Raw genomic sequence first — 24,606 nt, 5'->3', positions numbered from 1 at the left:
TTTTTTTGCCCTTTATATTTTTCTGCCTTTGAGGCTGAGAAGTGACATTTGGTGGTTATCAATTGATCCTCAAATTTGTTAATCAATTGCTATTTTCAAGTATATGGGTTTGTAACTCAATCGGTTGAAAACGTTTATCTTTATATTTAAGATTTCACGAGTTATAATATGAGTGAACGACATGATTGATATTTCATGAATTTAGAGTATGATATTAATAAATAACGATATGTGTCATGATATCATTTGTGAAATGGTATGGTCCGATGGGCATGATGAAAACCTCTCTAGAATGCGTATCAACTACGACCTGATTCATTATGTATGTATTAATAAATGAAGGAAAAAAAATCAAATTCAGTTTATTTTTAAAAATATATTACATTAAATATAATCTTTATATGACGAGATAAGTTTACAATTATCTAGTATGTAATAATAATATGTAATTTGTGACATTCACAATTCAATCGATTTACGCTTGATTTACTACATGAGCTATACTTTCTTCTTCATTCTTTTTCATGTCAATTGCATTTTGGTAATTACAAAGAAAAAAACTAAATAATATAAACACGGCGAAAGTAAACTGTTGTCCGGTAGAGGAAAACTAAAGCTGTTGTGGAGTGTCGAGTGACTGAGGATGGCGGCAAAGCTCATAGCAACGTCTCCTTTTGTAGGAATTGCAGTTTTTGTCTCGCTCATCGCTCTCGTCGCGTTTTATTATAAGCCTTTCTCACAACAGGTCAGAGGCTCAAAGCTCATTTCTTTTGTTTTTTAAATTTTCTTGACAGAATACCAGACACCCCAACTGAAATTTTTCATGATTTTGGGAGCTAAAGCAAATCCAAGATTCGATTTTACTTGGGTATTCTTCCAAGATGGGTTTTTAAAAATAAAAAAAAAACTGTTTGCTTTGGTTCGCTTTTGAATGTTTAACATTATAGTGCAAGTATGTGAGTTGATTTTGTTCTTGTTTCTAGAGGTTGTTCACTGTTGAAGAATTGGCCTTGTACAACGGGACTGATCAAAGCTTACCCATTTTATTAGGAATTCTCGGGTACCTTCTCACTTTCTCTCTATTTAGATGGATGTATTAAAACCCTACTCACATACAGTTCAAGCACCACAAAGTGTGCGGTTGACTTTTCAGAATATACATTAGAAATGAGAAGTTGTAATCTCATGATGAGTTGAATTTTGGAAATCAAGCAGAGCACTTTATATGATTCCTAAATGCCTGTGAGCATACATTTACTGATTTAAAGAAACTAATCCGTATTTTCTGATCAGATCGGTTTTCGACGTGACAAAAGGAAAATCTCATTATGGTGAGGGTGGGGGTTACAATCATTTTTCAGGAAGGTTTGTTCTCTTCTCTAACCCTGTTGAATTTTCTTACTTAAATTTGGTACTAGGTATTGATGTTTTCTCGATTTTTCCCGGAAACACATGCTCGGATTACAAATTGTGCAAGTGTACTTTTTAATTTTCATTACCTATAGCATTAGTTGGTGTATGATAGGATTTGAATATATTTAGTCATCAAATCCTTTTATCCTTTGTTTGATTGTATCTGTCTAGAGACTGGTATACTAATAGCTCTTTTGCCTTCACATACAACCCTTGCAATCAATAAAGAGATGCTTCACGAGCATTTGTTTCAGGAAACTTTACAGGTAAAGATGGTGTTCTTCTTTTTTTCGCTTTTAATTGTTGATGGATTTATTATGCAAGTTCAAAGTTTAATAACTTACAGAGTTGCCTTTGAATTGATTTTTTTTGTAGGCTCATTTTTTATTTTTCTGATTAATGTACTTTTAGTACTTTGAAGTTGCTTTGGGGTTTAAAATAACGCTTGAAAAAAGTATTTATGTTTTAATAATCACATAGCATCTTTTGTTGGTTATATTGTAGGAGATGGGCTCACAGACTCACTACGTGATTTATCCAGTACACAGGTAACTCATGTTATTTGCTCTCCTTTTTACCCTGGAGTTTGTGAAGCCATGCTGGACAACAAAAAGGGGGAAAGACACTAATTTTTTTAGAACTGCAGCTACTAAACATCACCCATATTGAATGCTTTCCCCTGCTGGTTCTACCCTCTTAGTCCATGATTTACAGAGTGTTTCAGGTAGCTCACTTGTGGTGATCTCATGCTGCCTCCTGCTCACCCTATGCCTTCTAACTCAATAATTTATGAAATTAGTCAGGATTAGTTCACCCGCATTTGATGATTGCCTGACTGATTCCATATTCCAGCCCAACTGACTTGTTCAGAATCATTGCTTCTAATGTGAAACCCTTACCTTGTATCATGCTTTGCTATAGTGTCCCTATGCGTTTGCCATTTTGTGACATATCCACTTGCTTCAACGTGGCATCTTCTTGTGTGACTTCTTCGCTTATCAATTTTTTGCGTTCTTTGCCAATTTTTTCACACTTTTAAACTGAATAACAATACTAATGGAAAAATAGGTAAATATTCAATCTAATCCCTACTACTTGGTTCAGCTGCATATTTGGGACTGTGACATCCGAAGTTTCGTTGGTTGCTACAAGAGTGATTGAGCTTTTTTTTCTTTTGTATTTGCAGGTGAAGAGTGTTGTTGAATGGAGGGATTTCTACTTTAGAAGTTACACGTGAGTTATACATCTATCAGCCATCTTTTGTACTTTTGATGCTTGGAAGGTGGAATTTCAATGCTTTTAATAATGTTGGAAGTTTTTTCATGGTTACTGGAAACTTGGGCCAATTAGCCGATCTTTTTTCCACTTTTGAAACTGTTAGAAACTTGTTTGGGGTTTTAAAATTTTACATCTACTACGAAAATTGCAATTGAATAAAGTAGGAAGATTACCATGAATCTCTCAAACTTTCATTGAGGTCTGTAAGCAAATTTTGATGTAATCTGTTTCCCATACTGCATGTAGGAATCATTGTTATATCTGCCTGTATATGCTTATGATTGTTCTGGTTATAAGAGGCAAAGATAGACCACAAAAGAACAAAATTAATTTCTTTTTTTGGTAGTAGACACTTTTGTTTATGCCTTTCAGAATGTCCTATTGCATTTTTTTGGAATTCATTTATGTTGCAAGTTTATAGCTATTTAGAAAACAGACGCCAGCCTTGTTCTGTGCCAAACACGATATGCTTGTCCTTTCATCCACCATTTTGTTTCAGTGAAGTTATCATGTTAGATATATTTGAGCTTGACTTCTTGTTCCTCGTTCATTTTCATGGTTTTAGTTTGAAAGGATAAAGATATTAACTGATCTTCTTTTCGAATGAATAAAATACTTGGTAATTACTATTCATGACTTTTAATTGTCAGATTTGTAGGTAAGCTAGTAGGTCGTTACTATGATTCTGAAGGAAATCCTACAAAATATTTGAAGGGAGTGGCAGCAAAGGCTGCTAGAGGTGCTCAGCTTTTGGAGAAACAGAAGAATGAAGAAGCGAAGCAACCTAGTTGCAATTCGAGGTGGAGTCAGGACGAGGGTGGAGAGGTATGTCTTCCTGACGTGGAATCAATTATGGGAACGAAGCAGCCATTGTGCTTCTCTCAGAGTTCTTATAATGTTTTTTCCTTATGTTTTCAATATTGTGCTGTTATGGAGGCTTATAATGTCCATCTTGTCTGACACAAACCATGAGGAATGGTATTACAAAAATATATGCACCTAAAATAAAAATGGATCAAATACGGACTTCGAAGTCCCTAGTTGTGGTTTGGCAAGCATCTGTATTGTTGAATGAGCTTGATCTTAGATTTCCACTGTCTTGGTTATAGGTTTGGTGTGATGAGGGCGTCCCAAGGTTAGTTCAGAGACCACTAGAAATTGCTTTAACTGGGAAGATGAGCAAGCGATGTGCATGCTTTAAAGAAGATCAACTGGACCAGTCAGGGTTGGAAGTCTACGAAGGATGTGATTTCCTTGCAAAGACTTGCCGAGTTTAAACGGGGGGTTTTGGAACTTCCATGCTAGAGATTTTAAGTTATCCTTCCACATCTGATGTCACTGCGCTAAGTTGTTGAAAAGGGATGAACTGAGGCAGATGAATAGAGAAGCATTGTAATGTGTTTTAATGTGTTTGGTCTATAATTTTCCTCCTATTACATTGCATGGATTGTTGTAACTATACATGTATATTGATACTGTTTTTTTCCTTCTCTATATTGTGAATTATATGTTCATGCTAGATCATCACTTTAAACATATTGAGGATTATAATTTCTTGCCAGATCACTTTGGACAAATTTTTTAAAGGATTGATCATGGGGAAGAGAGGCTACTTCCAGTCTAGCAGCTTTTATTATGCTAATGAAGTTTCTTATACAAGATTTACCAAAGACAAAACATGTTTTGCAAAAGAATCAATTTAACACATCTAATCTAATTGTCCGTTTTAGTTTTCCGTTTTTCTTAAGTAAACTAAAGTGGAAGCGGGGAGATAAGAAAAGAGGGATGCAGATGAGCAGAATAGGTAAGATAACTTTTTCACTCTCTCTTCTTACAAATGGTATGATATTTACAAAACAAAGATACATCTACAATGATAAAAATAAGTCACCATAATGTCAGACATCAAACTCACCACACAAACTTTAGACCTCAAGAAGTTTAAAATTAAAGATCGATGGGAGGAGAGGCAACTTAAAATCCTCCTCTTCTTTTCTTAAATATATATATATATATATATTCATTTTTATTAGTGTTTAAAAGAATATGTTATCTTTAAAGTAAATTTAGGTTTTAGACATAAAAAAACTTTCACTTTTGAAAAAAACCAAAACTTTTTCGAAAAAGACAGAAAAACTTCTCAACTTTCAAACCAAAGATATGCAAATATAAATGATTTCTTAGGAAATCCAAAAATAAATAAAGACAATTTTGTCCATTTTAACTTCTTTTAAAAAATTTCTCCCTCGTTTGGCTTCTTTTAATAAGATCGTCCATATACTTAACATTGCATATGGGCATTAATGTCATTACATTAATTTTAAATTTTGGGTCTCAAATCCTAGCCCACCCTCCACACCAAGCCCAGTTTACAGCCGGGCCTCAACGCACTTTCCATTTTGGGTGTCCTGTATTTTTTTCGGGTCAAAGTCTTCTTATGTTCTTCAGCCGAGTCAATCAGCCCTCTTCAGCTCACCTTCTTCCTTTTCTTCTTCTCTCCTTTCAATCCTTCTTCTGAATTTCTGCCAATTCTCTTGGTCCTTCCAATCTCCAAGTCCAGGGCGGCACGGAATCAGGTGAGGTAAGTCCAGGTCTTCAATTTCATTTCTTTGTTTTACTTTAATTTAATTTAATTTGTACAAAATTAAAATTGATTCATGAATCATGAGCATGTTATATGCACACTGACTGCACTTACTCCATTAGTATTAGGGTTTAATTTAAGGTATAAATTCTTAGTTTAGGGTTTAAATTTTGGCAGAAACTTTTTTTTTTTTCCTTTTCAATAGAGAAAACAAATTGGTTTGGGAGGTTAAACCCACCCTAATTGTAGATGATCCTGGCTGCACCTCTGTAGCTTTTAACATGGCGGGCCTTCAGAACCGGCGGCAGAAACTGGACCCCTCTGCTGGGGTGTTTAAACGACCCCTTATTGACTCCGATGACATCATCATTGACATACTGTCAAGGCTTCCAGTCAAATCTTTACTCCGATTTCGGTGTGTATGCAAGTCATGGCATACTTTGATCTCCGATTCTCATCTTGTTAGGAAGCACCTCCGCCGCGCAGTCAGAGGGGTCAATGCTAATAGCAGTAAGCTTCTTATTTCAAACAGTCCTCTGTATTCCATAGACTACGAAGCACTGGAGGATGTCAATAGTTTTGTTGCAATCAAAGAGCTTCATTTACCAGTACCGTTAGTGCTTGACCGAATGAGTATTGTGGGTTCTTGCAACGGCTTGATATGTCTGCACGAAAACAAAGGCGACTTTTTCTTATGGAACCCGTGTACTAGAGATACCCTGAAGTTACCAGGAGTTACTTATTTTCCTTCTAGTCCATTGTTTTATGGATTCGGTTATGATTCCACCATAGAAGATTACAAGGTTATAGTGGGTGGCACATCTAGTAGTGAAAGTGGTTTGCTTACAACCACAATTGCGCTCTTTACTCTAAAATCGGGTTCGTGGAGGACTGTTCAAGACCTTAACTATGTTAAATTGAATGGGCAGGGGTGTTTGTTAAACGAAGCTCTGCATTGGGTAGAATTTGAATGGAGGTGGGAGGGGTATTTCAATGTACTTAGTTCAAGAATCATCTCTTTTGATTTAGCAGGGGAAGAATTTCAGGAAATGGTGCCATTATCATCCTATCTTAGTGACCAAAAATATATATCCATCCGTATTGGGACGACTACTAATTGTCTCTTTGTATATATGTTCAATCACAGCAATTTCAGTGATATTGCAATTACAATATGGGTTATGAAGGAATATGGGGTCAAAGAATCTTGGACTAAAATCATAGACATTCCGTCGGAGCTTTTCCGTCCACTTCAAGGAGTATTTTTTCTGAATCTTATATGTATTTTAGAGAGCGGTGAAGTTTGCATGAGTTATTCAAGTGGCCTGGTATCATATAATCCAAAGGAAAATACATTTAGGAGTGTTCTTAGCTCGCCTGTTATTTTGTTGCCTGAAGCAATTATGTACGTAGAGACTTTGGTTTCACCAGTAGTTGAAAGTTGGGCAGACATCTGAGACCAACAATGTGAGTCTTTCCTTCACTCTTTCTAACCGATACTATTCAATTTTGTTTAAGGAACAACCTAATGTTGAGTATGAGCAAATAAGATTTGATATGCATATTCTTTTACATGGTGTTTGAATTATAGCAGATATTCACCAACCTCACAGTGTTGGTGCATCTAGCATTTTTTATTTTTTATTTATTTATTTAGAGGATCAGTTCGAGACGAAGTTGTGTTTTGTTACTTATTTAGAGACGAAGTAATGGGAAGCAATTCTAGACACTATAATGTTTGAGTAGGCAGTAATGGAATGCAATGTGTGTGGAAACAACCACCATAACCATGAGATTTTTAGAACTGTGGCTACCCGGTATTACTAGTACTAGCCTGCATCATCATTGGTAAAATTGCCTGTCCCTTACCCATTTTATGACTAATCCACCTTTCTTCTGTTTACAACACAGACTCCAGGTGCCTGTAACTGCAGCAATTTGCCACATAATAAATGCAATAAGCTTTGTCCTTTTAATGAAGTTATCTCATCAGATCTATTTGAGCTTGGTTTGCTATTGTTTCTCATTTTAGATTTCAACTGTTTTTTATCAGGTTTTGCGTGATGAGGGCGTCCCAAGGCTAGTTCAGAGACCACTAGAAATTGCTTGGACTGGGAAAATTAGCAAGCGATGCGCACGCCTTACTTTAAAGAAATATCAACAGGGCCAGCCAACCCGACTTGGAAGTCGATGAGGGAGATGGTTACCTTTGCCAGGACCTGCTGGGTTGGAGCGAGATCCGTTTTGGAAATTCCATGTTAGAGATTTTAAGTATATCCTTTGTAAAGTTGTTGAAGAGGATGGACAAGGTTGGCTAAACAGAAGCATTGTAATGTGTTTGGTCTACAATTTCCCTCCTACTTGCATCGCAAGGTTTTTGGAACTGTATGTCGTAAAAAATAAAAAATAAAAAATATCATCATTGGGCCCAAATTATCCTCGACAACACCAATATAAAATAGCCAAATACGTTACGAGCTATGCTTGTAGACAGTTTTTTAGCTGTAGCGAGCCATTTGAAAGTATAAACTGCTGAACCAGTTGTCAACATAAGCCTTCTATTCTGCAATAATGACAAGCCCAAAGAGCTTTTCTTGTTGCATTTGCCGCCTTTTTTCCAGAACATTGACTTCGGAAGCCTCACCACGAAAAACAACCAGTTTGGCCGCCTACGGCCTTAGCAGCCGGCAGCTGAAGCAACTACTCCCCTCAAATTTTGCGGCTGTGCCTCCACCACCGCCTCTCAACAATGATATCCTTGTCGAGATCCTCTGGAGGCTCCCCGCCAAATCTCTACTCCGCCTCCAGTGCGTGTGCAAGTCATGGCGCGCCTTGATCTCCGATTCTCATTTTGTCATGAAGCACCTCATCCACGCAGCGGCCACGTGCAGCACCAACAACAGCCTCACCCTCTTTCTCTCGTCTACTCGTCTCTATTCCATAGTCTCCGTAGGATTGGACAAGGATCATGTTCATGTTGCAAACAGAGAGCTTGATTTGCCGGTGAAGATCCCAGATATTTTGATGACAAGAATTGTGGGATCTTGCAACGGTTTGATTTGCCTGCAAGTCAACTATACCAACATTGTCATATGGAACCCGTGCACCGGACACTCCAAGCTCTTGCCGAAGCCTTCTTCTCTTCTTTCCGGCTTCTTGTTTTTCGGGTTCGGCTACGATTCGACCACGGATGACTACAAGGTCATCCGAGGGTCGAGAACCGCGCTTTCCAAGGAGACTGTGGTTGAGGTTTTCTCTCTCAGAACCAATTCATGGTGGAGGAGTCGCAATAAAGACCATGGCCATGGCTATGTTTGCTTGAATGGGAAGGGCTGCTTTTTTAATGGAGCTCTGTATTGGGTAGAGCTTCAATGGGCAGGGGGCCCTCGTCCCATTGGTTCTAGGATTTTGTCTTTTGATTTGGCGGAGGAGAAGTTTCAGGGGACGGTGTCGTTGCCCTACCTTGACAAGGAAGAAAACTGTGTCTTCGCTGGGATTGGGGTTAGTAGAAATTCTCTGTTTGTATACTCCGATCCGATGGGCTCGGATCTTAGAATATGGGTTATGAAGGAATATCGGGTCAGAGAATCTTGGGCTGAACCCATAGAAATTTATTTGGATCAGATTTTACCAGAAGAGGTTGATGAATCGTTCTTGAGGCCTTTGTGTATTTTAGAGAGTGGAGAAGTTTTGTTGGGTTATAATCGAAATATCTTGGTATTGTATAATCCCAAGGGAAAGACGTTTCGAAGTATTGCTATTGGGACTCAGTCGGATGTAACCATTTACATGGAAACTTTGATTTCTCCGGCAACCGGCAGGGGCTCTGACGTGTGAACGAAACCCAATTGTGAGTATATCTCTACTCTTTTTTCCATTATTTGTTGCTTGGAGGATTGACAGATTGTTGATTCAACGGTTCAGATGGTGTGTTTATATGTCGTACCGTAGGTGTCTAAGAATTATCCTAGGAGTTTTTATTTTTTTTCTAATTCGATGTGAGTTATGTTCGATCCATTTGATCTTGATTTATTTTTGCTTCCAATTTTATTGGCATTAGGTTGAAAGGAGAATTTGCATATATAATTGGTTTCTTCTAAAATGAATGAAATATTGCTTGGTAACTACTAATCATGACTCTTAAATGAATAAATTGTCAGATTTTGTTGGTGAGCTAGCGGATCATATTTCCATAATGCTCAAGGAAAAATCCTACAAAGTATTTGAAGGGATTTGAGAAAAGGCTGCAGGAGGAGGTGCACAGCTTTTGTTGAAACAAAATAATGAAAAAGCCAAGCAAATTAGTTGCTCAATCATATGTTTGATGGCACAATGTGTATTTCTTTGATCCTTTTTCTGCATTTTTCACTTCTTATGCTAATATAAGTGTCTTGTACAAGATTTATACATACAAAAATAAAAAATTTGAGGTTGAGAAACCCCCCTCCCGTGTAGTTTAGACTAGCGCTTGTATTAAAAAAAGAAACTACAGTTCTAATGAAAATGACATGATTATCTTTAGAATTAACTATTGTTTTCCACTAACAATAACATTAACAACAATGACAATATTTCTACAAAAATGAAAATGTTACGAAAGTTTATTTCTTTTTTAATACACAAGTTTATTTAATAAATTTTTTTTGGTAATTTTTAAAAGTTTAATTTCGAAACCCCAACCGCCACATTCACCAAAAATTGGCGCCTTTTCTGCCCTCGTCTTTCTCCGTCTCCCAGTCTCCTTCCAGCACAGACGCAGAGATCACAACCTCACTAGCAAACGACGTCATAAACAAGCCAAACAGGATGGTGTTCCTCCACCAGCAAATCCCTTCACGCAAGCGACCGGCCTCCTCTTCTTTTGTCCCTCCTTTGCCTCCCCCTAAATCTTCCAAACCCTCCACCACCAATCCGACCCCAAACGACGTCGTCGAGACCCCAGCCATCGACAAAATGGCGTCTATACTCGCCGACGCTGGCTGCACCCTCCTCAACCACTCGGGCCCACCGTGCCTCCCTTCGGACTCACACAAGCTCCGCCGCCACCTCCACCGCACTTTCTCCTCTTCCAAAAATGCCCCTTCTCTTCTCTCTGATTTCCTCTCCGGCCTCTCCACCTACATCAACTCCTCCAAAAACCTCCGCAGGTCAGTAGCTTCCTCTACACTCTCTAATTGCTTCTAGTTTTCTTTATATTTTTATCGCATTTCCTGTTTGGCTGCCGAGAAAATCTAAGAGAACATTGTTCCTACATTTTCAGGATTCTCACCAGCTCCGGCAGAAGCGAGAGCTTAGTCCGGCACCTACTGCTGGTCCCCTCCATCCAATTACAGATTCAGAACATGCTTCTCGAGAAGCTTCCAGAGTATTTCCATGTATATCCGGAACATTCCGGTCCATCACTGTCTCTTGAAGACGACATCGCTAGGCTTATCATCAATCACTTCCGGTGGCTCGATTTCATTGTCGATCCGAATGCCTTGGCCGAGAAATTGATGCTGGTTCTTTCGATTTGCCCTCTGCATTTGAAGAAAGAGATCATCGGATCGTTGCCGGAGATCATCGGAGATCAGAATAACCAGACTGTGGTTCGATCTCTTGAGAAATTGCTCCAGGAAGACTCGGCTGTTGTTGTGCCTGTGCTTGACTCCTTTTCGAATCTTAATTTGGATCCTCTGTTGCAAGAGCAGGTTTCACATTACGCTTTAATATCTGTTTGGTTGCTGAGAAAAATTGGAATCTCAAATTTGTGCTTATACTCTAGGACATGACAAAACAAGAAACTTCACTTAACTAAGCCTACTGCACATGTTTAGTTTGCGAATTCGAGCTGCACCTGACTTTAAATTTCCCTTGAATCTGAAGGTAATCACCATAGCATTGTCATGCATCAGAACAATTGATGCGGAGCACATGCCTCATCTGCTTAGGTTTTTACTGCTTTCAGCGACACTGTCAAATGCACGGAGAATAATCTCACAGATCCGTCAGCAGTTAAAATTTGTTGGAGTTTCAAATTATTGTATATCAGAAAAGAGTAAACTCAAAGGGAAGTCGCGTGCGGACAACACAGAGGCTTCAATTCTTGATGCGTTGAGATCAAGTCTTCGATTTAAGAATGTATGTCTTCAGCCATTTGTTTCTTGAAACATTTGTACTTCTCTCAAATTTCGAATTTCCCTTAAAATTATTAATTTGCTTCTTTATGTGCTATGTAGATACTATGTCAGGAGATTTTGAAAGAGTTAAACAGTCTTGAGAAACCTCAGGATCACAAAGTCATTGATATATGGCTACTTATGCTGATATACATGAATGGTGAATCCCTGCAAAGGAGCATTGAAAAGGTATTCAAGAAGAAAATTATTGAAGATTGCATTCAGGAAGCTATGTTTGATCAATGCATTCATGGACACAAGGAGCTGGTACAGGTATCTTTGACCATGATCTGATCTCATGGAATCCAGTCTTATTTCAAAATTAAGTGATGTATTTCCGTAGCCTTATTTGAACCTTCTTTTTGATTTGTTGTTAGGATTACTTTCTATCTTTCATTTCTTTGTCTGAGTACCTGTTGGCTTGCAAAGAGCCAAAAGCCCGGGAGTTTGGCATCCATATGTATGTTTGTCTCTTTGAGGAGTTTGCTGATACTTATTCAAGACAGGAAGTAAGTGGCCTATATGTTCTTTGTTGGTTATTTGATAATTAGAAAAAGGATGTACTGTGGGACTACTAGCTGTGGCTTTTGTTTAGGTTCTTGGTTCGCTGGTTACCCATGTGGGCTCAAGTGTGGGTTTTGAAGTCAGTTCTGCTTTAGAGGCAATGGCTTTGCTGGCCTCCAAATATTCACAGCAATTAATTCCACTTTCTTCTCATATTAATGGTATGATATTAATCTTTTCTTCATATTGATTTGTCTGGAGTAATTATTTTCCAAGAAATGCATGCTTAGTTGTTTGTTCCATAAATTCAGGTATCCTTGATTACTTAGAGGGATTTAGCGTTGAAAATTTGCACAAGGTAGGATGCTACATTTCATTATTTCTCTTGGCACAAAAGTGTTAAATCACAATTTCACTGGTTTTTACATGGTGCAGGTCTACGAGATTTTTGGCCATCTGGCACTTTTGGCTCGGTCTAGTGCAGATTCATATGGTTCTTCCTTTGCAAATGAACTTTTGATGATAGTACGGAAGCAGGTGCCAATACTTTATTTCTTTTCACTTGAAGCACTTAAATGTAAACTTTTTGATCGAATATATTGAACAACGCATTTTTAATATGGTAACTTTTACAGTTTCTGGTAACACAGATTGATCTATTTCATCTTTCTGTTTCGCAGGTCAGTCATCCAGAGCTGAATTACAAGAAGATGGGCCTTGTCGGAACTCTGAAGATGGTTTCCTGTCTAGGAGATGCAACTGATGTTACCTGTTCATCCTCATCTCAAGTATGACCCAGCAGCATATCAGTTTTACTCTTCCATAGTTAGGGGCACATGATGACGAATTTGTTACTGGCATTGTCTATGATAGTAATATTTTATAAATTTCTTTTGATAATTAGAGGAAACACAGACAATATAGATACTTGCGAATTATATTTTGATGTGTCTGGCTGATTTTACTTATGTTATTTTGTGTCGTCCATAAAATCAACTTCAATTTTAGGTTTTATTTTTCAGTTTCCAAACTCTTTATTGAGGGATGTATTCACCATTCTTATTCTTGAGTATCATTCTACAGAAATCAAATTGTGACGAGGCTTTGGAACTCTTGAAAATAGCTTTGGACTCTTGCAAACAGTTGCCCTTACCTTTGATCATGTTTTATGACGAACTGACTGAAATGATGGATTATAAAACACTTCATCCAACAGTTATGGAATGGTCAGTTGATTTTAATTTGCTAAGGTTACAAGTGGTTGTTCTTTATTTGGGAAAGACTAATCTGCATATTGCAGGATTGGGAAACATGTAGGAGAGTTTGAACCTCTGTTTCTGTCTGATCTTGATGGTGGGAATTTGGCTGTTAAGGACTCATATTGTGGTTTAGAAGGTGATTTGTGGGATGCAATACTCCTTTCTTTTTTTCTTGTCCTGATGATAACTGGGATTGTGTTGTATAAGCAATTAATTGAGTATGGATTAAATTTTATGTTCTTTTTCCCTTTGTAGGGGAGCTGTGGATGAACTTGGATGGTGATATATCACCAATATGTCTAAACATTTTGCCATTAGCTTCCTCTTCATCGAAGTAATGTGTTGGCCATACAGTATATTATTCTTGTATAGAAGTTTTTTTTTTTCTCCTTTGATGTCTATGATGCTGAAGTTGGAATGTGTGTGCAGGTCTGCTTCTTCTTTACAAGTTCTTCCTGCTAACTTCCTTTTATTATCTGCAGTAAGTGTACTGTTAAAATAAAAATAGAAATTTTATTATATTTCATATATATATATAGAGAGTTCTATGGTGTTTCTAACTGATCAAATTATGAGTTTGGCGCTAAAATTTTGGAATTTCTTGTGAATTCTCAGATTGAAAGGCTTACGAATCAAGGATCCCTTGGTGGAATTGATGCACTACTTGGCTGTCCTTTGCATCTGCCTTCTTCTAAGGTCAGGGCACTAAAATGCTTTTGCCAACAGCATCCTAGCAAGACTTTGGCTTATAATTTAAAGTTGAAAGCTGAAAATCCACATTTTAAATTTGGGAGAAAAGTATCCTTGATGAAGTCACACAGTTGTTTGAGAATTAAAATAACATTTTTAGTTGATCTAGACTTTCTAATTTTTGTAGTCTGTTAGTTTTGGTGGCATTGACCTGTGCTGAAATGTGTTTGACTTGTGCATTACCAGTATTTCTTTGGATCTGAGTGGAAGTCTCTGACAGGGAAGCAGAAACAGATTTTGTGTGCCTCTCTATATTACGCTGCCAATTGGATACGGGAACTAGTAAGTGAAGAAGCTTAAAATATATTGCCTTCATTTTGAATGGTTCTTTATGCGTGAATTGTGGTTTCTTACTAATTTTATGCAATGCGCAGTTCAATGCCTTCTGTACACAAGTTACTGGGATATTTGAATTTACAAGCCAGGCTACAAAGGAGGATATAATTTCCAAGCTATTGAAGCGTTTGAGGAACCTTCTGTATGTTATTTGCGTTCTTAATCCATTGACAACATATGCAAAATTTGTAAATCAGCTTCTGATGTTGTAAATCATTTGTTTTTAAAGTTTTAAAATTAGAATGCTATTTTGAAGCTTTTGTTGTAAATGAGGGCAAATCGAGGGAAAGAGGCATGATTACAAATACTTGGATAGTGTAAGGAAAATATGAGGGGCACCGAATCCTACAGGCATCATGAGATTTCTTAGGGGTTACCTTTTTTGTCCTAACAGAGGCCAGCCTTATATCCTAAAGCTTAGCTGATTGGCTGGATTCTGGTTGATTATACCCGCCTTAAATGTTGTATTCAGATTAGCATATTTATTATGACCTTTTGATCCTTGAGTACTGATGGGGACAATCTAACAATGCAGATTTTTGGAAAGCTTGTTAAACAATTGCATTGGGAGGTACTCTCTATCTCTTCCTGAACTTCATCCTTATGTGGATGTCTACCGTTCTTCTGCGTTAAACCAACCTCACCGTATGGGGCACATTGAAAAGAAACTTGACCATAAGAAAAAACATGAGGAAATCTCTCCAAATGGCGCAAGGACAAATAAAAAGACATCAAAGGAAACAACATCAGATACCAACCGGAATCTCCGGCAGCCTACATTATTGGATGTCTTAGAGAAAGCGGGAGTTCTACAAGGCCAGGATGTGCCAAATGAGGATTCTTCTGGTTTATCTACAAAGGGAAGGTCATATGAGTCATCAGACAAAAATTCCCATGACTCTGACGAGGCGTCCTCTATAGAAATTTCTGCTGTTGGCAAGGCTATCGAAGCTCAGAGGATTAATTTCAGACCCCTCCTAGTTCATTGTTATGCCATTTTGACATTTTCAAAGGTACATTTGCTCTTTATGGGGGTTAGCCAGAGTACGTGTTCTTATCAGATTGATTGAGATTAATTTGTGAATGAATCCACATTTTTAGGCTACTGAATTATGGAACAAACTTGCATTTATTAAGATCAATGTTCGATATTTGTGAAGGTGATTTACAGAGCTCAATGCACTGGTCTGATGACCAAATAGAAATCATAAATCTGTACTTGTTTTCTGAATGCGGCCACTCTTAGTTCAAAGACTTCTTTTTAATGAGATTTTGGCAAGAAGCTGTCAGCTTGCATCTTATATTGATTTGAAGTCTGCGCTCTGGGTCAGTAGGGCTAATGAGTTAGTCATAAACATTGGGGTGGTTATAATCCAAAGTTATTTCAAGTTGCAGAATGAATATGTTTACTAGTTTGACAGAAAAGTATTAGTACCAAAATTGTCTAATTTTGGAGTAATTCGTCTTGCTATATGTTGACTCAAATGAGAGCCTGTTAGGCATGAACACATACCAACAGTGTACCAAGTATTTATTGATCTTGTTTACAAGATGTGCAGTGTATATTGAATTTTGGATAGAAGAATTATGGATTTTTTTACTATGTCTTTTGAAATGCAGAGTGAAGCCTCCTGTTGTATCGATGCTGCTGCTGAGGTACCCAGCTTTCAAGACTTAGTCATCTTTTGATTTATATCATAAACGAAGTTATAAACTTGCAAAACTTATGTCTTTTTTGTGGGTGTTAGTTACCCCTATATCTGTACATTATGCGGGATCTTCACTACAAGCTGGATTTCTTCACTCCTGGAAAACAATTGTGGGGTAGATGCTTGAGTGCTCCAGTTGGGTTCACCAGGTTGACGGTAGATGGATTTTTGAGCAAAATTAAACCACTCTTTCCAAGTATTAAGAGGCATTTTGATAGTGCAGTTTTGTTACTTAAGGAAGGTAAGATAGTAAAGTCCAATTTTGGTGGTGGAATGCCACTATATTCTTTTAATCTTACAACAATCACTCTGCAGGGGATGAAACTTGTGAAGAACATTGGAATATTCAATCTACTTTTGCCGGAAATCCAAATATTTCCAATCTTGTACTTTCAAAATCTGCAGTTTCTACTTCAGTATTCAAAGAAGTGCTTCATTGCTTCAGTGCGGTGAACATCAACTACCTTTACTTATTTACTTCATGAAATAGCATCCTCTCTCTCTCTCTCTCTCTCTCTCTCTCTCTCTCTCTCTCTCTCTCTGCATGTGTGTGTGTGATCTCCCAGCCTAGCTGATATCCTATCTAAATTATTATCTATACACAACTTTTAATTCTGAAAAGAAAGTTTACTAAATCTTCTTATTTGATTTTTAAGTACAGATATTAAACCTTCCTGGTATTCAGACAGACAAGTCAGCTCTCTCATGTCTGCTAGAAGCATTCCAGCCTACAGAGATTCCAGATAGCTTAATGGCAGGCATACAACCTAACCTTTCTCCTGGGACTACAGAGTATTTATATTTGGGTGCTTATGCATTTTTTGAAGGTGTCTTGGACATAGGTACATAAACATATCCTGTTTCCTGATGGTGTTCTAGGGTGCTCATTGGTTGTCACTCTTTTAATTAACCACTTTAGTAACTGCATGGTCCCTGCAGCATGCTCTTTCTCCTTTATGCTGGCTTCAGAATCACTTTTTACTCTAGAATCGGTTGTAACCTCAATCCAGAAATTCATCAGTAAGTTGGAGGGAAATAGTAAAAACGTGCACTCAGAATTTATCCAGGAAGCTCTTCCAACTTTGCGCAGCAAACTTGGTATTTCTGCTCAAAATATTTTAAGGCATAGTTGGGATAATGAAAATGTTGAGAATGGTTGGAAGAGAAAAGTGAGCGATCTATGTTTCTAGCTCTTATTTTTTGCATGAATTTTCAAAATGATTTGATGCATGTTGTGATACTTATGCATGCATGTATCACTTTTGAATTTTGTAATGTTTTTAGGGAGAAACTGTACAGAGAATATTGCGCATCTACCTGGACAGCAGCAACTCAACTTCTGACCTGCTGGATAAGCTAGCCTGCTCTATTTTGCCTCAGGTGCCTGAATTTTATTTTTGTTATGCAGCCTCAGTTTCTTTAGAGTTTTGGTAGATGATATTTTTCCCTATTTTTTTTCTAGCTTTTGTGGATTTGGGAGCTTTTCTATGAAAGTCAGTTTTGGTTGTATAAATATAACAGAATCACAATGTATGATAGCCAGTTTTGGGTCAATTTCGTCAATTTACCTTTTCTTATCTGAAATTAAGTTTTAGAATTTAAAGGATTTTCTTTGATTATCAATTTTCATCTCAATACCAAGTAGTGAAATCGGAAACTTGTTCCCTCACCCAGATCACCAATGGAGTACCCTATATTAGGGTCTTGAGAATGGATTTGAGAAATCCCTATTAAAAATCTGGCCCTTAATATTATTTCAAACCAGTCCTTAATATATGTCAACTTTCTATTTATGTATTAGGCTTTATGCGAACGAATTGGGGAAGATGATCATCATGGTTTCCCATCTCTAAGTTCTGGAACATTTGTTGTGTGGTACAAGATACTGGTAAGACTTGCATTTCCTTTCATTAAGTTTAATGATACTCTCTTGTCAGGGTTGTTTACACAAGGTGGTCTTATGTGCAGCATGAAGAGAATCTTTCTGTTCTTAACAAATTGGTGAGCTGTAGATTCATTTTTGCAACTTGTACAAACACCATCAATGTTCTAGTGGAAATCCATTTGGTCAAGGAATGACTCGTGTTTATTCCTCTCTTAGGTCAAGGAAGCTGTTCTCCTAAAGAAAACCAGTACTCGTGCTCAACCCGAAACTATTGAAAAACTTCTAAGCAAGCTACAACAGTCTGTAAATGTGGTTGTGTCATTAGTTAACCTTTGTAAAACTTGTGCCAAGGTAAATAACAGTACTCTGTGGAGTTCTCTCAACTAAATTTCATTTTTGTTATGGATTTTCTCATTTTGTTCAAATGCCATCCGCCCAAGATACTGTTGACATGTCAATATCGTGGTTCAGGTGACTCTGCATGCCATGGCTGTTGGTTATGGAGGGAAGTTTGTTGATTCCTTCCTGAAAGGTATATTCGTGATACTCAAAAGTATGATCTAAATGGAAAATGTCTGAGGCACTGACGTCATAATGTTTTCCAGTTTTTGACTTCTTAGAGTCCCACTTTCAAGTTCACAATGAGCATATAATCCACTTGGTAAGATTTGTTGAAGCAAATACATACATTCAAAAGATTGGAGTCGAGTTTTATCCTCAATTTATCAAGAAGCAAAATTATCCTTGTGTAATGAATTAGGTTTTAGAGCTTCAAAAGGCCACAAGAACAATACAGACCCTATGTTCTGAAGCAAAGGTAAGTCTTAAATTTCAATTTATATTTAGCTTTGTAGTTTTTGGACTAAATGATCTTCACCCTTTGAGTGTCATTATCATATGATAACTTTTTATTTATTTATTTATTGTGGAAGGGCTTGAGACAAACAAGTATAACCAGAAAAATACCTGCTACAAAGAGATCTATGGAACGCTTTTTATTCTGTGTGAAAGCTCTTCTCCATACAACATCAAATGGTTCTTCCTTCTGGATGGGTATGTATGAATTGTTGTTTTCTTGTTGGAGGGTACCTGAACATGTCCGTCAACATTGAACTATGTTATAGTATTCAGGTAACCTATAGCATCATTATTTGTGCAGGTCAGAAATTTCCTAGATAATGTTAATGTATCACATCATCATCGCTAGTATTCAATTTCTTCCCACGCTAAATGCATTTTTTTAATCTCCATCCAAATTCCATCTTGATTTATTTTCTGAATATTCCCTGAATTCTGTATTATTTGTGCTGACAGAGAATGAATAAGAAGAGGATAGAGAATGAATTACCAACTAACTTGAATTTGATTATTCCTCAGTTGATGTCTTACTTAACCTTAGAATTAAAATGATCTCAAACAAAACTAAATTGAACCTCACAACCAATTGCACTTGTTTACATGGATACTTTGTTGTTGCCTCTGAGCTTTGCCGAAGGTCTTTTTTCCTGTTAGATGCTTGCTGATCATGTGATACATCTTTAATTCTTTCACGTATACGGTATATCACTTTCCCTTAAACCTTCAAATTTCCCTTTTCTATGTGGCGTGTTTATGCTTTGATCTCATCACATGTTAATCATTCAAGTTGTATCATTATCCAAGTTGATGTTTTTTATTTATCATTCATTGCTGCTTCAACAGGCAACCTGAAGCATAAAGACTTGAAAGGTCAGGTGGTGAGTTCCCAAGTGTATGTAGATTCTGAAGATGTTGATGAAGAGCCAGCCGAAGCTGCTGATGAGGAGCCAGCCGAAGCTGGTGGTGAAGAGCCAGCTGAAGCTGCTGATGAAGAGCCTGCCGAAGCTTCTGATGAAGAGCAAGCCGAAGCTGATGATGAAGAGCAAGCCGAAGCTGCTGAAGAAGAGCCAGCTGAAGCTGCTGATGATTATCCACCTGTTTGTGTTGCTAGTGAAGAGGACAGAGAAACAGAATGAGAAATGCACTTGGGAACTTTATGCGTATTGACTGGAGCCAACCTTGTGTGAGTCTTAATAATTTGAGCAGTCATGCTGCAATGAAGTAAACATGCAATTCTATTGAGTGCATTTCATTTTGCTCTCTGCATCTAGTATGGTAAAATTTTGATGTGTGCTATATCGCTATATTGTCGAGAACTCAAGATAAGATAACAACCTTTTGCCTCTCTCTCTCTCTCTCTCTCTCTCTCCCCTTTTGAATTACAATTATAACTTTATAATTGCATGTTAAACATGGGAATAACTGTATCATCAGTTCAATAGTAATTAGCTTAGATTTCATACTTGCTTATTGATGAATTCTATAATCTAATTTTTGCAGGACCTCAAAGAATTGTCCTGGGTTCTGGTGATTGTGGAAGACAGTTACATATGATGAGTGGGCAAAGACATGATCAACTTGTTGTTCCGAATTAACAGCAGTAGCTTTTGGATACGCAGAATAGTCATAGCAGGAAATGACTACAGTTCCTAGCTTTTCCTGCACTGTCGAGAGCATCCATTTACAGCAATGCTTATGGCAGGTGTAGATGTTTAGGTTGATCCTGGTCTGTCATGAATCTCTCTTTTTTAAGGTAAGGGATATTACAATTCAGGATTAGCTCTTAAAATAAATAATTTTATCATCAGGTTGTCCATAATGAGTTAGGTGCACTATTATTACTCACACCCCTTTCATTTTGAATTTTTTTTTTTCCAATCATTTCTCTGCAATTCATTAGGTAGAATCCGACAAAGATAAAATTGTGAATATACCCGTTTTGGTAATGTTTTCTGAAACTGTTTTCATAAAATGAAAATGAGAAAACGAATTTGTATTTTCAAGATTTGAGAATGCTTCCATTAGTTTAACTGGAAAACAATTTATGAGAACAAAAAGAGTGAAAATGTGTCTGGTAAATAATGTGAAAATAATTTAAATTAAATTGTATATTAGAGTCATTAATAAACCAATTTCTTTTCAATAAAAAAACATTTAATTAGTTGCTGAATGCGTATCTAGTGAAAAATGGAATGAAAAACGAAAATGGGCTCTTAAAAATGTAAACGAAGGGGCCCTTCCGAGCTCTCTTTTTGTTTTGTTGTTTTCGATAACATAGAGAGCTCTCCCTTGACAAAAAAAAAAGGGTAGAGCTCTCCGTTCTTCAATTACTATAACCTACATTTGAATCTTTGATACCATACAAAACTAAATATAGACTCAGCGGCTGTTCAGGGATTAGGATTGACAAGCTCCTCTGCGACCTGTAAGAAAATTACCATAAACCTTAATCATCAAATGGTCAGTGAAACTAATTCCTGCTGCTAATCCTATGACAATTATATGAATTTATAAAGCACGATCGAGTCTTAGTTTGAATTATCTTCACGAGGAGTCATGAATCAATAGACTGGTTTGGACTAATAGGCAGTGGTGGGAAGCCCCCCTAACCTGGTTTGAAGGTATATTGTCTGGGAGCTTCACAGTTGTGTAGGCAGCAGCTCCAGCTAAGGCACCAAGTGTGGGTGCAACCAAGTAGATCCATAATCCCCTACAGTTTCCAGAAGCAACAGCCGGACCCAAAGTCCGGATAGGATTCATTGAACCCCCAGTTGTTGGCCTGCCATATAAATATATAATTTTATTTACATAAACTAAGTTTAAATAACGTAAATTTTATTTTCTATGAATGATATTTCTGCAGCAGAAAAAATAAAAATAAAGAGGCTGCTCACCCTGCCACAAGGATGTTGACCAAAACTGTAGCACCAATTGCCACACCTGCCATCTCCCCTACCTGTATAGAGACACATGCATCAAACCCTAATCTTGTGAACACTGAATTAAGAAAATTAGGAATATATAAACATATAAATTAGGAATATATAAACATATATTTATACACACACACACACACATATTTACCGCACGGGTATCAGTGGCAACGGCAGTGATAGTAAACATGAGAATGAAAGTGACGATGAACTCGAGTGCAAAAGCTTGGCCATGGTTCACAGAAGGAACCGTAACTCCACCAGACATGAAGGGATGGAAGACACCCTTGAGAGCAAAACTTGCAGAAATGGACGCCGAAACCTGCGCTGTTATGTAGAGTGGAACTTGATACCACGGGAAGTGTCGAAACGCTGCGAAGGCAATGGTGACCGATGGGTTTAAGTGTGCTCCGGAGATGTGGCCAGTGGAAAAAATCACGGCCATCACTGCTAGGCCTGAACATGCCGCATTACCTAGCAGTGTCTCTGCATTGTGGTACTTCTGGTTCACAATAGGTCCCGCTGTTGCTGAAAACACCAAGATGAAGGTCCCCACAAACTCCGCTCCGAGCTGTAAACGATGCTTGCTATTAGTGATTAATTAGCAATAATTAATTAGAGAAAAAACTAATTTGGTGTGTATAGAGATATGTACCTTCTGGAGAAGAATGACAATGGGAGCATGGCAGCTCGACAAGCATTTGGTTCCTCCTGGCATTAAGGAAGAAGAATGAAGGAAGATAAGTAGAAATACCAGTTGGGTTGTTTATATCAAGGTTTAAAAAGGCGAGGCATTAAGGCGAGGCGTTTCATATCTCACAAAGCCAGCCGCTAAGCCTTCCGAGTATTGAATTATTTATAATAAAAATAATCAATGTTGAAACTGTTTTTTATGTAGATTGGCTTGATAAAGAAGAAGGAATAAGCCGGGGAAGGTTTGTAGAATTATTAATAAAATTAGTCAAGCCAGCAACACATTTCAGTTCTAACTGGTTGGGCTGTAAGTAAGGTTTTTTATTTGTTTTTTGGTTTTTCACCGTAGGTAAAGGTTTGGTTTTAAAAGGGTAGATTGGGCAAGGGAGGGCAATTTTGTTTCACCAAAGCGGCAGAGTTTGGCTTTTAGAAAACAACTTTAGTGAAACACCGCGTTTCATTGAACACAACTGAAGGACGACATCGTTAGTTATAACCTTTGTAAACGTGGTTGTATCATTAGTTAACCTTAATAATGGTTTGTATAAACAAAACACTAATTACTTACCTCGTGAAGCCATGACAATGAACAACCGTAATGTCACCTGTCTTCTCAAAAATCAAGGATCTTCTTCTTGTTGCGCCTCCTTTACATAATAGACTAAACGGGATAATCGTCTTGTTTGTGCTTTTTGTTGTGTGAGGCTACGAAGGGGGACCTTGTATTTATATATACGCTCAAATACCGTAAGTTACTTCACCATCAAGGAACCATTGATCCACAAAACCCTAGCACATAAAATAATTTATCGTAGGCCACCGGTAATATCCTAATTGGATTAATTACTAACCTGATTAAGAGATCCCGTATCTTTTATTTAACTGGGAGACCAAATCTAGATATGGGTTTTAAACAGGAAATAACTTCCAACATACTAAACGTATCGAGTGTATCATCAGTTTAATCCTAATTCGTACTTGTTTATTGATGAATTCTATAATCTAATAATTTTTGCAGGACCTCTAAGAATTGTCATGGTTTCTGGTGACGTGGAAGTCAGGAACAGATGATGAGTAGGCAACACATGTTTTGATCAACTTGTAATTCCGAAATAACAGCAGCAGCTTTTGGGTATGCACGATAGTCATAGCAGGAAGGAAACGACCGTACAGTTCCTAGCTTCTCCTGCACCGTCGTCGAGAGCATGTAATTGACAGCAATACTTATGGCAGGTGTACATGACAGTTTAGCACATGAATCTCTTTTTTAAGGCAAGGATATTACAATTCAGGATTAACCTATGTTGCACCGATACGGATACGGGTACGGCGATACGATACGATACGCCGATACGGCAAATCTCCAAAAAATAGGATACGGGTACGGCACCGATACGGCGATTAAAATAATATATATATATTTAAAAACAATATAACTAGAAAATTTGAAAATTGATATTTCACCAATAATAATTTCAAAACATTAACAAAACACATAACTTCATTCAAATCTCCATAAACAAAGCAAAAATTAACCCCAAATGTTTAGAAACTTTCAAAATCACCCCCAAAGTCTACAAATATTTTCGTTTTTACCCCCAAACGTATCGATGCCGTATCGCGACCGTATCGGGACCGTATCGAGGACGTATCGGATCCGTATCGAGAAGTCAACATGCCATATAAGTCAACGATACGCCACGTGGCGTATCGGATACGTATCGGAGCCGTATCGGTGCCGTATCGTATCGGAGCCGTATCCGATACGAACATACCCCTCCAAACTGACGTATCGGTGCATATGAGGGATTAACTCTTACAATAAATAAATTTATCATCAGGTTGTCCATAATGGGTTTTTTAAAGGTAGGTCACCCCTTTCATTTATATATATATATATATATATATCTCTGAATTTCATTAGGTAGATTCTGACAAATACAATATTGAGAATATATTAATATTCCGAGTTCTGTTTAACTTCTGTTGTTCTTTTATAACATAGAGTGCTCTCTGGTGGAGCCAAGAATTTTCAACTTGTGGTCTAGCTGCATTTATTAGCTAAAAATCTAATGATCATTTTTATGTAGTTACAGTTTCTATAGTCTTTTTAGAAAGAAAAAAAATTCTATACATTGAATCATATAAACCACGCTAGTTCATTGCTCAATTAACTAATTTTAAATAATAATATTAAAATTGGATACAAGCAATAAGGGGAAAATCAAACCTTGGACAAGGATAGA

The 24,606-nt window shown here is 37.4% G+C and overlaps 4 protein-coding genes across 12 annotated transcripts; 3 read left to right on the top strand and 1 right to left on the bottom strand.

Annotated features, from left to right (window-relative positions):
* The first annotated feature begins 529 nt into the window (after window positions 1–529).
* On the top strand, window positions 530–4,227 carry LOC117623385 (membrane-associated progesterone-binding protein 4). 2 transcript variants are annotated; one of them, XM_034354338.1, is made up of 8 exons: window positions 530–745; window positions 984–1,060; window positions 1,294–1,365; window positions 1,642–1,679; window positions 1,918–1,961; window positions 2,600–2,646; window positions 3,342–3,516; window positions 3,801–4,227. In XM_034354338.1, the coding sequence occupies exons 1-8, from the start codon at window positions 644–646 to the stop codon at window positions 3,966–3,968; spliced, it is 723 nt and encodes a 240-aa protein (XP_034210229.1). In that variant the 5' UTR covers window positions 530–643; the 3' UTR covers window positions 3,969–4,227. The 2 variants fall into 2 exon arrangements, with proteins under 2 accessions (XP_034210229.1, XP_034210230.1); XM_034354339.1 differs by lacking the exon at window positions 2,600–2,646 and having other exon boundaries at window positions 536–745; window positions 3,406–3,516.
* Window positions 4,228–5,093: 866 nt separating this feature from the next.
* Window positions 5,094–9,751, top strand: LOC117620750 (F-box/kelch-repeat protein At3g06240-like). Of its 5 annotated transcripts, none has more exons than XM_034350940.1 (3): window positions 5,094–5,267; window positions 7,329–9,125; window positions 9,436–9,751. In XM_034350940.1, exon 2 carries the CDS (start codon window positions 7,847–7,849, stop codon window positions 9,110–9,112), a length of 1,266 nt encoding a protein of 421 aa, XP_034206831.1. In that variant the 5' UTR covers window positions 5,094–5,267; window positions 7,329–7,846; the 3' UTR covers window positions 9,113–9,125; window positions 9,436–9,751. The 5 variants fall into 5 exon arrangements, with proteins under 5 accessions (XP_034206831.1, XP_034206830.1, XP_034206835.1 ...); XM_034350939.1 differs by having other exon boundaries at window positions 5,095–5,272; XM_034350944.1 differs by lacking the exon at window positions 9,436–9,751 and adding an exon at window positions 5,549–6,742 and having other exon boundaries at window positions 5,112–5,267; window positions 7,329–7,658.
* Window positions 9,752–9,986: 235 nt separating this feature from the next.
* On the top strand, window positions 9,987–23,636 carry LOC117620749 (Fanconi anemia group D2 protein homolog). Of its 4 annotated transcripts, XR_004584850.1 has the most exons (33): window positions 9,987–10,422; window positions 10,536–10,965; window positions 11,141–11,395; window positions 11,494–11,706; window positions 11,811–11,942; window positions 12,029–12,158; window positions 12,249–12,295; window positions 12,373–12,474; window positions 12,618–12,725; window positions 13,021–13,163; window positions 13,238–13,332; window positions 13,452–13,530; window positions 13,626–13,677; window positions 13,812–13,892; window positions 14,133–14,228; window positions 14,321–14,424; window positions 14,818–15,295; window positions 15,903–15,938; window positions 16,031–16,232; window positions 16,307–16,440; window positions 16,653–16,833; window positions 16,931–17,160; window positions 17,276–17,371; window positions 17,793–17,879; window positions 17,960–17,992; window positions 18,093–18,227; window positions 18,348–18,408; window positions 18,482–18,537; window positions 18,637–18,693; window positions 18,809–18,929; window positions 19,578–19,917; window positions 20,235–20,487; window positions 23,379–23,636. XR_004584850.1 is itself a non-coding variant. In XM_034350936.1 (32 exons), the coding sequence occupies exons 1-31, from the start codon at window positions 10,082–10,084 to the stop codon at window positions 19,868–19,870; spliced, it is 4,608 nt and encodes a 1,535-aa protein (XP_034206827.1). In that variant the 5' UTR covers window positions 9,987–10,081; the 3' UTR covers window positions 19,871–19,917; window positions 20,235–20,577. The 4 variants fall into 4 exon arrangements, 3 of the variants coding, with proteins under 3 accessions (XP_034206827.1, XP_034206828.1, XP_034206829.1); XM_034350936.1 differs by lacking the exon at window positions 23,379–23,636 and having other exon boundaries at window positions 20,235–20,577; XM_034350937.1 differs by lacking the exons at window positions 20,235–20,487; window positions 23,379–23,636 and having other exon boundaries at window positions 18,809–19,007; window positions 19,578–19,688.
* LOC117621898 (probable aquaporin NIP5-1) lies at window positions 21,279–22,385 on the bottom strand. The gene is made up of 4 exons (XM_034352429.1): window positions 22,323–22,385; window positions 21,819–22,238; window positions 21,629–21,690; window positions 21,279–21,513 (listed from the first exon to the last, which is right to left on the bottom strand). Exons 1-4 carry the CDS (start codon window positions 22,383–22,385, stop codon window positions 21,279–21,281), a joined length of 780 nt encoding a protein of 259 aa, XP_034208320.1.
* Window positions 23,637–24,606: the final 970 nt, after the last annotated feature.

This window comes from Prunus dulcis, chromosome 3 (genome assembly GCF_902201215.1).
Source record: "Prunus dulcis chromosome 3, ALMONDv2, whole genome shotgun sequence".
Classification (NCBI taxonomy): domain Eukaryota; kingdom Viridiplantae; phylum Streptophyta; class Magnoliopsida; order Rosales; family Rosaceae; genus Prunus; species Prunus dulcis.
This window is presented reverse-complemented; position numbering and strand designations above follow the sequence as displayed.